Source organism: Triticum aestivum, chromosome 1A (assembly GCF_018294505.1).
Source record: "Triticum aestivum cultivar Chinese Spring chromosome 1A, IWGSC CS RefSeq v2.1, whole genome shotgun sequence".
NCBI classification, from domain to species: Eukaryota; Viridiplantae; Streptophyta; class Magnoliopsida; order Poales; family Poaceae; genus Triticum; species Triticum aestivum.
Window position 1 is genome coordinate 557675592 of NC_057794.1, and position 12538 is coordinate 557688129.

At 44.7% G+C, this 12538-nt stretch overlaps 1 protein-coding gene and 1 long non-coding RNA gene across 2 annotated transcripts; one reads left to right on the forward strand and one right to left on the reverse strand.

Moving 5' to 3' along the window:
* The first annotated feature begins 6810 nt into the window (after nt 1–6810).
* Nucleotides 6811–9733, forward strand: LOC123181098 (protein FAR-RED IMPAIRED RESPONSE 1-like). Its single transcript, XM_044593326.1, has 2 exons — nt 6811–7048; nt 7486–9733. The coding sequence occupies exon 2, from the start codon at nt 7488–7490 to the stop codon at nt 9717–9719; it is 2232 nt and encodes a 743-aa protein (XP_044449261.1). The 5' UTR covers nt 6811–7048; nt 7486–7487; the 3' UTR covers nt 9720–9733.
* A 1188-nt stretch (nt 9734–10921) lies between these two features.
* Nucleotides 10922–11828, reverse strand: LOC123181109 (uncharacterized). Its single transcript, XR_006491495.1, has 2 exons — nt 11284–11828; nt 10922–11197 (listed from the first exon to the last, which is right to left on the reverse strand). It is a non-coding gene; the product is annotated as an uncharacterized lncRNA (long non-coding RNA).
* Between the last annotated feature and the right edge of the window lie 710 nt (nt 11829–12538).

Genomic DNA, 12538 nt, shown 5'->3' on the forward strand with positions numbered 1-12538 from the left:
CTTCCAGGTGCAGGATTAGGATCTATAGGTCCATCGTCATCATCTTCTTCAGGAACAATCAAGTGAGGAACATCCACCTGGAACCCTCTCTCTCCATAAGGGAAAAGCAACGGGTATTGCAGAGGCATGAATGCAGTGTTTAGAGAAGATATCTGCTGCAAACCGTCGGAACGACTGCAAATAACAATATCACGAGAAGATGCCTCTAACGTGAAGCCGCCACCGACAACTAAAGCAGCAAGCCCAGTGGTTGTAGGCAAACTAAATTGTGGACTATCGCCCTCAGAAGGTCCAATAATACGAATCGAGATATCCTCGATGGGTTCATCACCACGATCCTCTATCATCTTACTCGCCTCCCGAAAGGTCTGTACCAATGGGTTAAACTCATTAAGCATGTCTCTAAGACCAACCACAATACTCTCATCCACACCCCCAGTAGGCTTATCATCTGGATTTAAGGCATTGATCCTATGTCTAATCTCATTAGCTGGGTCATGTATATACAACTCAGCAAACTTAGGGGTATCATCACCGCTAGGCACCAACGAACCAATACGATGAGACACTTGACCACTGATCTTAAAAATCTTAGGTCCACGACTGCTACCAAACGAGCGTTCAATAGTAGCACCCATCGAAGTGAAAGCGAACATACAGTTGTACTCACGTATAGTCCGGATGAATTTTTTAGCACGAGAAGTACCATCGAATCGAAGGAGCTCCCGAAGATAGGCCGGGGGATCCTTAAAGGGAGGAATATATACCTTAGCGCCTTTACAACAACGATTATAAACCATCTTACATTGTGTCCAGGATGATCTGGACTTTGAACACTCAGCAAACCAAAAGGAGGCACCACAGTATTGGCACAAGAAATCTGGAGGGCCATAGTACGACCTATCTGCATAGCAAGCTAATGGCAAAATTATCAGCCACAAACCAAGGGTAAAAGGAAGAGAATAATCACATAACCAAAACAACAGAGGTCTTGTTAATAAGTACCTTTAAGGGACTCGGCAAACTTGACCGAGAAACCTTGCCAATCCTTCGGCACAGGCCCTTGGACAACAATCTCTGACAAGGCATGTAAAACCAAATTAGAGAACATACGGCAAACAGCAACAACTAACAACAAACCAAGAAATCTCATGCACCTTCACATCCAGGACGTCGCAATTTAATTGACACTTTCCGTTGTTTCCGTCTGTTGCGGTCTACCCCGGTCACCTCCGAACTCACATAAACCGAGAAACCATGCCAATCCTTCGGCAAAGGCCCATCAACGACATGTTCTTAACAGGACATGCAGAACCAAGTAAGACACCACATGGCCAACAACAACAACCAACAACAAACAAACAACTTTCATGCACCTTCATATCGAGCGCGCCGAAACTCAACACACATTTTTCGTTTTCTGCGATTTACCGCAGCCACGACCGAGCTCAGAAAAGGGAACCAACCATCACCTAACCACGTCGCAAACAACACAGTAACGAAATAATTATCATCAATCCCTAGGAGACCAAATATAAAAGAAGAACAATGATACACACGTGCTTGTACGGCTTCGAGGAGGACACCCAACAGGATGACGTGGCACGTAACGTCTAGCAATCCTAGGGACCGCCGCACGCCTAGGAGCGGCGGTGAACCCAGGACCAGGGACAACAGTAGCGGCTGCATTCCCAGAATCAGCACCACGGCCAGGGACACGACCACAAACACCCCTACCACTTGGCCGAGGCATGGCGCCACACCCAGCGGTAGGCACCTGCCGAGCACCACACCCACGCCTGGCGATAGGCTCAGCTCCAGCAGCAGGCACCCGCCGACTCACACCCCTACACCTGTCAAGAGGCTCAGCTCCAGCGTCAGGCACCCGGCAAGCAGCGACATGATCAAAAACAGGGGCACGCCCTATATTAGAACCTCTCTGGCCAGTGGCTCGTCCATGACGACCAGCAAAATGCCCACGTCCACGGCCACGACCAGCAGAACGCCCAACACCAGCCTCGACCGTGCCTTGAGCATGAGCCGCAACCGGACCACGGGCCATGTCAACGACCCAACAACATCATACACACACGCTGGACAAATAAGAAGCAAGCACCACGTAAGCATACATCATAGAATAGCATAACAATAGGCAGCATAGTATAAAACACAATACATATAATCATATACTGCATGAGCAGCATAACCAGAAACACGATAAAACTATCATTGAATAAACGAACCATTAATGTTTCACGCGTTATTACAACCAGACACTTATTACAGTGTACATACACACGAGGATCTGAATGCAGGTCAACCAAACAAAGGGGAAGAGGACATTGGAGGGGAGTTCATACCTGCAGAGGCGGATCTCAGTTCGGCGGGGGTGGCACGAATCAGTCCGGCGAACTGCGCGCTGCTCAGGGGCAGCGCATGATCCGGCGAGCCGCGTAGTGCTCAGGGGCGGCGAACGGCGACGGAGAACAGGGGAGGATCAATCTACCTCTCTCTATCTCCACATGTATCTACAATGGATGCTCAACAATGAGATTCTTAAAGCCAAGATGTATCACAGAACTAACAACAAGGAAATAGCCATTCTTCTCAGTTTTCCAGCAACAACACTGCTCACGATTTGATAAGCTCAATACGTGTGTCTATTGTCACCTGGCATATCATTCATATCTTGTCCGTTCACCCGACATATAATAGAGAAGAACAAGAAGGTGAGATATGAGCATAACTCAAAACAAAAAACTACAACAGTAATCGCAGACATAGCCAAGAGTGCTTAACTGCTAATGGCATATTGTCCAATCCATAAACAAATGAATTTCTATCACATAAATCTAGAGTTAATCCAGCAAATTCTTTGAGCAGCTTCTTGGAACATATTTCTACCACATAAATCTAGAGTTACACATCTAAATAGTGTTTTCATAAAGATAAGGTGCTATTTTAAAATGAGTCAGATTGTGTACTCTTTAGATGTGTTGAGCAAGTAGGTGCTATTACGTCATACTTGTGGCAGGTGACTTATCTCTGTTACGTCATAGAGGAGCACGTAGGTACTATTTCTACCACATAAATCTAGAGATCACGTATAAAAAAAATTGTGTACCCCAACTTAAGAATATCACAGTTCAGTTATGTGTGTCTCAAGAATCGTCGATCTCCCCAGTTTTGTCGATCTCAAGAAGAAAAAAAAATCAAACTCATCTTGGTTGAGAAAACGCTAATCTACTGTATAATTTACTTAGTTTTTCTCTAGAAGTAACATCACCGCTCTCTTCTTTGTGATATCAGAAACACCACCAATATTTTTTTGAGTTTTCTCCTTCACATCTCTTACGACCAGAGGCAGCTGCATCGGCTCGCAAAGCCATGCTGCTCTATATCAAGGTCGCTAGATCATATAGATAGCTAGCTAGCTGGCTTGATTTTTATTTCTAAACAGGTTATGTTTGAATGATGAATTCGAATTGGTTTATTTTACGACTGGTAGATGATTCCCTCATGGTGGACATGGATCCGCCTGACACCTACATTGACAGGCATGTGAAGTCACTTGCGATGACACTTCTGGGACGAGGATTTCATCGGCTATACGCAAAGCAACCATTCTGTAAGTGGAGAGAAACTAGACTATCCAAAGTGCTTGCAACCAACGTCATTAGCGACTTTATTAAATCATTCTGGGCGGCGAAATCTGATGCTGCAATAAGCACCAATGTGGATGAAGACAATTATATCATAATTAGATGGTTCCACTTCCAGGCACACGACAGATGGTACAGCTGCAGTAAGCCAGGGTGGAGACCAGACGATTCAGTCTCAGATGCAATATACAGGTTCACCTGTATGATGTCACTTCAAGGAACTAATGATTCTAATAATATTGTTCTTCCAAAGTTTTTGGTTCCTTTTGAGATGAAATAATCAACTCTTGGTGAAGGACAAAGAGATTAAGCATAGATGGCGGGAGTACTTCGACAAGCTGTTCAATGGGGAGAATGAGAGTTCTACCATTGAACTGAATGACTCCTTTGATGAGACCAGCATGCGTTTTGTGCGACGCATCCAGGAGTCTGAGGTGAAGGAGGCTTTAAAAAGGATGAAAGGAGGCAAGGCGATGGGCCCTGATTGTATCCCCATTGAGGTGTGGAAAGGTCTCGGGGACGTAGCGATAGTATGGCTAACCAAGCTTTTCAACCTCATTTTTCGGGCAAACAAGATGCCAGAAGAATGGAGACGGAGTATATTAGTACCAATCTTCAAGAACAAGGGGGATGTTCAAAGTTGTACTAATTACCGTGGAATTAAACTGATGAGCCATACAATGAAGCTATGGGAGAGACTCATTGAGCACCGCTTAAGAAGAATGACAAGCGTGACCAAAAATCAGTTTGGTTTCATGCCTGGGAGGTCGACCATGGAAGCCATTTTCTTGGTACGACAACTTATGGAGAGATATAGGGAGCATAAGAAGGACTTGCATATGGTGTTCATTGACTTGGAGAAGGCCTATGATAAGATACCGCGGAATGTCATGTGGTGGGCCTTGGAGAAACACAAAGTCCCAGCAAAGTACATTACCCTCATCAAGGACATGTACAATAATGTTGTGACAAATGTTCGAACAAGTGATGTCGACACCGATGACTTCCTGATTAAGATAGGACTGCATCAGGGGTCAGCTTTGAGCCCTTATCTTTTTGCATTGGTGATGGATGAGGTCACAAGGGGTATACAAGGAGATATCCCATGGTGTATGCTCTTTGCGGATGATGTGGTGCTAGTTGACGATAGTCGGATGGGGGTAAATAGGAAGTTAGAGTTATGGAGACAAACCTTGGAATTGAAAGGGTTTAGGCTTAGTAGAACTAAAACCGAGTACATGATGTGCGGTTTCAGTACTACTAGCTGTGAGGAGGAGGAGGTTAGCCTTGATGGCCAGGTGGTACCTCGGAAGGACACCTTTCGGTATTTGGGGTCAATGTTGCAGGAGGATGGGGGTATTGATGAAGATGTGAACCATCGAATCAAAGCCGGATGGATGAAGTGGCGCCAAGCTTCTGGCATTCTCTGTGACAAGAGAGTGCCACAAAAGCTAAAAGGCAAGTTCTACAGGACGGCGGTTCGACCCGCAATGTTGTATGGCGCGGAGTGTTGGCCGACTAAAAGGCGACATGTTCAACAGTTAGGTGTGGCGGAGATGCGTATGTTGAGATGGATGTGTGGCCACACGAGGAAGGATCGAGTCCGGAATGATGATATACGAGATAGAGTTGGGGTAGCACCAATTGAGGAGAAGCTTGTCCAACATCGTTTGAGATGGTTTGGGCATATTCAGCGCAGGCCTCCAGAAGCTCCAGTGCATAGCGGACGGCTAAAGCGTGCGGAGAATGTCAAGAGAGGGCGGGGTCGACCGATTTTGACATGGGAGGAGTCCGTTAAGAGAGACCTGAAGGATTGGAGTATCGACAAAGAGCTAGCTATGGACAGGGGTGCGTGGAAGCTTGCTATCCATGTGCCAGAGCCATGAGTTGGTTGCAAGATCTTATGGGTTTCACCTCTAGCCTACCCCAACTTGTTTGGGACTAAAGGCTTTGTTGTTGTTGTTGTTGTTGAGATGAAATAATCAATTTTTATGCCCTGTTAACTTATTGTCAGGGTGTGAGGTGCCTGCATGAACGTGTACCAGGTACACGGGATCTCTAGATTTACTTCTAGAGAAGGGAGCAAGTAGGTAGTATTTCTACCACATGAATCTAGAGGTACTATTTCTCAAACATATTTCTACCACATAAAGAACAAGTCAGACCTGTGGCGTCGAGGCTGCTGCCCTGCCTGCCCTGCTGCCCTCCTACATCACCACAGAGTACCATCGTCACGCGTGCAGTAACAGCAGCTTAGATCGGAAACCCGAGGTCAGAGGGGCCGAAACCGTGGGAAGCAAAGGCGGCGAGTAGGGGGGAGGGGCGGGGTGGGAGGGGGAGGGTGGGGGAGCTCACCGTGGTGGGGATTTCGCTAGGAGGTGGCGCCGGTGACGGTGTAGAATGACCTGGTGCTCACGGAACTCGTCGGCATCGATACAATCAGACGGCCAACAATCTCCTCCCAGCAACGGCGAGGGGCGAGCTCGACGGGAGAGCAGCGAGGCGGCAACGATCTCGGTGATAGGAGACGAACGGGGAGAAGTGGAATAGGAGCACGGCGGCGGCGGCGGCGATACAATCAGACGGCCAACAATCTCCTCCCAGCAACGGCGATGGGCGAGCTCGACGGCAGAGCAGCGAGGCGGCAACGATCTTGGTGATAGGAGACGAACGGGGAGAAGTGGAATAGGAGCACGGCGGCGGCGGCGGCGGCAAAGAATCGTGCTGCGATGGGCAGTGTCGAGAGAGGGAGAGAGAGCTGGAACGGAGCGATGCGGCGGCTAGGTTTGGGACAGGAGAAACGGCAGGGATTTTTATCTCACAACGAAATTCCAATAATGCCCTCGGCGGGCGATCAAAATTACACGCGGTGGCGTCCCGTTTTGGATACTGTTTCGATCTACAGTTTCACGGTTCGATCCGACGGACGGGATCCTTTAGGGGCTTGATCAGACGGTCGAGAAGGCATCAAGCTCCGGATCCGACGGCCCGTAATTGCTAATCTATGAGGAGGCTGGGCCTCTCTCAGTATGTATCTTACGCGATGAGCATCAAGCGCGTACGTACATAACCTGGACATGCTCGGCTAATATGGTTTATCTGGTATACACAATAATGCTACGCCTACGAAAGCTTTATGTAAGGTTACGTGATGACTAGGAAGCGATTTGATGTGGCCGCAAAAGCCCGCGCACGCGCTGAGAGAAGGCTAATTAAAGAAAAAAAGGATAAAAGATAAAGCAGTACGTGCCGCTATTCACGCAAGAAAAAACAGAAACAGAGAGGCAGCCCGTTTTTCCTGATTTGCCAGATCGCCGTCGCCTGCTTTCGATCGCCGCCGCCTGCTGTCGATCATCCAAATTCCTCGAGGACTGGGAGGAGCCGAGGTTCAGTGTCTGCATCGTTCTTCCAGCTTTTCTTGGTCAAGTCAATGCATAGCTTGTGTGCTTCCGCTGTTTTTTAGTTTCTGTCAAGTCATCGGCACAGGGCGGCCTCTGCTTCTTCGCCTCCGTCGGCGCTGCGGCCGCCGTCTCGTCCATGATCAAGTTAATTAATAGCTTATGTGTTTCCTCTTATGTTCTACTCTTGCTCTTGGGTTCTTGTGAATGTTGGCATATTTCATCTACCTTTTATCATTTTTATTGGATCAACGTCTTTGCATGTACATGTCGTAACATGTCCAGTACTGTTACTGATTTAATCATCTCGTTCCATTCAGCAGGAAGTTCACAAGTTCATGGTTAACATTCCAGCATTTAGGCCACTTTGTTACAGTTTTAGTTTTGCCTTCAAATGACAATAATTAATTTTTTCATGATTATAGGAATGGATGATGGAACGGTTGGTGTTCAAGAATCAAGTGACATGTGTATTTCAAGCGATGATGATGGCATTAAGCAACAAAATGAACGCAGCGCAGAACTTGAACATGAACATAGCGAAGCTCAACCAGATGCATTAGTTGCAAAACCTGAATTGGGGATGGCCTTTGACACCGAGAATGAGGTGCGAGAGTATTACATCAAATATGCTAAAGCAAAAGGCTTTGGTGTGACGAGAAGAAGTTCACACAGTGATGATAATGGGCAACTGAAGTACCTTACACTTTCTTGCTCTCGCTATGGTAAGACTCAATCGAAGTCAAGAAATATGTTGAAGCCAAATCCAACAGCCGGGATAGGATGTAAAGCTAAAATTAATATTGCACGTGGTCCGGATGGGAAGCTTCATCTTTCAACGGCGATTTTGGATCATAATCACACATTGAGTCCACAAAAATCTCGGTTATTCAGATGCAATAAAAAGTTAGATTTCCATGTCAAGAGAAGGCTTGAGCTGAATGACCGCGCTGGAATACGAGTAAACAAGAATTTTAATTCATTTGTTGTGGCAGCAGATGGTCATGACAACCTGACTTTTGGTGAGAAAAATTGTCGCAATTTTCTAGAGAAAACTAGAAGGTTAAAACTTGGTAGCGGTGATGCTGAAGCGGTTCGCGACTATTTTGTCAAAATGCAATCTGCCAATCCAAATTTTTTTAGTGTCATGGATGTTGATGATGAATCCCGACTTAGGAATGTTTTTTGGGCTGATGCCAGAAGTAGAGCAGTGTATGAGTCTTTTCATGATGTCATTACTTTTGACACGACATATTTGATGAACAAATATGATATGCCTTTTGCTTGTTTTGTTGGTGTGAATCATCATGGCCATTCAGTGCTACTTGGGTGTGCTTTATTATCAAATGAAGATACTGCAACATTTGTCTGGTTATTTCAAGCATGGCTTACATGTATGTCAAACCGTCGACCAAAAGCAATTATAACTGATCAAGCAAAAGCAATTCAGAATGGTGTGGAAGAAGTTTTCCCGGAATCTCGATACAGATGGTGCTTATGGCACATAATGAAGAAGATACCCGAGAAGTTGGGTGGGTATGATGAATATGATCACATAAAGGTTGCCATTGGCAACGCAGTTTATGATTCATTGACAATTACAGAGTTTGAAGTTGCTTGGATGCATATGCTTGAGAAGTATTGTCTTGCTGATAATGAATGGCTCAAAGGGCTTTATGAACATCGACACCGCTGGGTTCCAGCATTTGTGAAAGATGCCTTCTGGGCAGGTATGTCTACTACACAACGCAGTGAGAGTATGAATGCCTTCTTTGATGGATATGTTAATGCAAAAACTACATTGAAGCATTTTGTTACCCAATATGAGAATGCTCTTCGTGATAAAGTTGAGAAGGAGAATATTGCTGATTTTAATTCCTTCTATTCAACTATACCTTGTATCACACGCTTTGACATCGAGAAGCAATTTCAGTCGGCCTATACAAATTCGAAGTTCAAAGAATTTCAAGAAGAGCTAACAGACATTATGTACTGTGATCGAAAGTTAATACAAAAGCAAGGGGCAATAGCAACATATGAAATAACCGAGGATCTGTTAATTGACAAGGAAAAAGGATGGAGAAAAGATATTGTGTACCATGTATATTTCAATGAGGAAGAGTTTGAAGTTAAGTGTTCATGTCGCCGCTTTGAGTTCAGAGGTATTCTCTGTAGGCATATATTATGTGTGCTCACTCACATGAAAATAAAGGAGGTTCCTCCACAATACATCCATGATCGGTGGAAAAAGAATGTGGAAAGAAAGCATAACTTTATCAGATGCACATATGGCGGCATGGAAGACACACCTGTTGCAAAACGCTTTGATAGATTGTGTGAATCTTTCTACCCAATTGCGGAGATAGGCGCCATGTCAGATGCTTCATGCAATTCTTTGACTGAAAAGCTTCACGCTCTCAAAATTGAGTACTCTAGCAACTCAATTTCTGAAAATGACAAGAATCAGGTTGGCACACAGGAAGATGCGCCATCGGATGGGAAGACAACAAGTAAAACTATTCTAAGTCCAATACCTGTTAGATGTGCTGGACGTCCTCCTTCATTGAGAAAGGAATCGAAGGTTGATAAGCTTATTCGTCAAGCAAACGATAAGAAGAAGAAAGCTGAACAAAGGGACAAGAAAAAAGCAGAACAGTAGAAAAAGAAAGCTGAACAAAGGGACAAGAAAAAGGCAGAACAGGAGAAGAAGAAAGCTGAACAGAAGGTATTGTTGCATATGTTACATTTGTTCATAAGCTACTTTTTTCTTCTTCTAAAAACTCACAATTTTTGCATTTATTTCAGGCTCACTCCACAAATTTAAACAACAAAAGGTGCAATAATAAAAGAAAACAACCAGAGGATGATATTGTACAACAAGATGTTATGGATTATGCGGTATCTAATTCTTGTTCTCCGTTGTTCAACAATATTATTTTCATCTGTTCTTTGTAGTTAACAGATTTGCAATTTGAAACAGAGTCAGGAAGGTGTTTATTTGCAAGGTGGAGCTTCTAGTAGCATACCTGAGGTATCTTTGGATCTCATCTTTTTATTTATAATACACTTGAGAAATCCATGTCGTTATATGAATTTATTTGGAGCAGGGGTGGGCACTACCACTGGCAACATAAATCCAACACCAACAGCTGCAATACCATATGGAGGTTCATCGACAATGGTTATGCCTCCAATTCTAGGAGAATATACAAGCATGTTGTTTCAAGTTCAGCAAGGATCGACTCCAATGTCCGGTCCTACAGAATTACACTTTGATGGAACTGGAGGGCTGAGCAATACGACGGACCAGAGTTAAACATGATTTATGTAATTTGAAGATGTTGGATACGAAAATTCCGATGCACTTGGCAATGTAATAGTTGAAAGGCACTCGTGCACTAGCGAGTAAACAAATCTATGTTTTATCATTTGATTTTTCCCCTAAAGTACTATAACAGAATAACAGATACAGAATTATTATACATTTGCAATTTTCATTGATATCTGTGTGGGTAACTCCCATGATTGATAGCTTCCAGTTTATCACACATGATTGGGAGCTTTCTATTCAAACTGTTTGTTTCAAGCATATGCGCACACATTACAAGCATGCTGGAGATTGTATGTCCTTCTTTTCATGTGCTTCAGGAATATGTAGTGTAAGGAGGCTTCCATGCCAACCTTGTCTAAATTGACAACAACTTGATACTCCCTCCGTAAACTAATATAAGAGTGTTTAGATTACTATTTTAGTTGTCTAAACGCTCTTATATTAGTTTACAGAGGGAGTACTTTTTATTTGTCATTTTGAACAATCAATGGCAGAACAATGGTACATAAGGATGTATGTTTCCTTTAATCTTTCCACAACTGAAACCTTGTATATTGATTTCATTGACACAAGGTCAGATCTTACAACAGCACCAATTCAAATAACTTGAAGTACAGTCTACAATCAACAAAAACTACATAAGCAATATCTATTTGGAACTTGCACATTCCAGTTTCGTCTCTTCCAGTGACACAAGCCTAATCTGCAACCTTCTCTCTTATGATTTGGTTAAACTGCACTTCATGTTTCTTGTCGAATTGCAGATAGTAGTAGGCTGGAGTGTCTAGCCGTCTATAGTCCTCTCCCTGCAAAACTGAACAAAATTCAGACTTTCACAAAATTCAGAACAAGAGATGGCAGAACTGCTAAGCTACCGTGTTCAATCTTGTACCTCGTCGATCTGGTCCAGCCGGGCGGGGCTGAGAACATCCACCTCGCCCCACTGCACGTTCAGGAGATCAGCTGGGAGGGGATGAGATCATCCAGGCCGCCACACCAAGAGAGAGTACGCCGCGCTAGGGTCGACCACAGCGCCGCCTCGCTGCCTCGGAGGAGCCGGCGTTGACGCTGCTGACGATGAGTACATCACCTCCCCGCATCGCACGAGCCAGCAATGGCGCATCCAACGAGGAGGAGGCCGCTGCAGGGGATCTCGCCGCGTCGGGCCGCCGCAGGGGATCTCGTTGCGTCGGGCCGCTGCTGCAGGGGGGCCGATCTGTGCGAGTCCGTCGTCGCCTAGGCGTCAGGCCGCCGCTCGCCCAGCCGATCTGTGCGAGTCGGCCGTCGCCTGGGCGTCAGGCCGCCGCTCGCCCAGCCGATCTGTGCGAGTCGGCCGTCGTCGGGTGGTTGGGAGAGAAAGGGATGGGATTACCTTTTTTCCCACCGCAAGTTTTTCTCGTTCTCGTGCGGCCTCGTTTCTTTTTTTGTTTCCTTCTTTCTCGCGCGGGCTTTTGCGGCCACGCCGGATCGCTTCCTAGTCATCACGTAACCTTATGTAGAGCTTTCGTAGGTGTAGCATTATTGCTGGTATACATATAATGTGTTATGGTAATATGAAGAGATATTTATTAATCAAATATGAGTTGTATTTATCACGGAAATAGTATCTTCTTCTGAATGGAAACGTAGGAAACAATTTGTGAGATTTTGTATTCTTATGGAAATAATAGTGTCTTTGAAACATAAGGACAACAATAATTTGCCAAATTTAGGAACAATTAAATATTTAATGTGAATGGTCTCCATGATATGGAAATGTAAATGTAGGAATCGTACTCACCAGTATGTCGCAAAGTAAGGAATATTCAAGATGTATTCTAAACTAGGTGTATGAAGTTCCGAATCAATTGTTAAATATTCATGTTCACATCAATTGTATTGCATAAGAAAAATGAGTGCACAGTTTTTATAAAAACCCTAACCGTATGGACGAGAGAATGAGAATTGTACGAAGATAACATGCCATATACGAAGTTCTGTGGTAGCGTAAGATTGGAGGCGTCTCTGGACGAGGCTGCACAAACGTTTTTTTTTAGGGTAGGCCGCACAAACGTTTTTTTTTGAAAAGGAGGATGACTCCCGGCCTCTGCATCTGAACGATGCATGCGGCCACTTTATTAATTATTCACACAAGACTTTACAAAGTC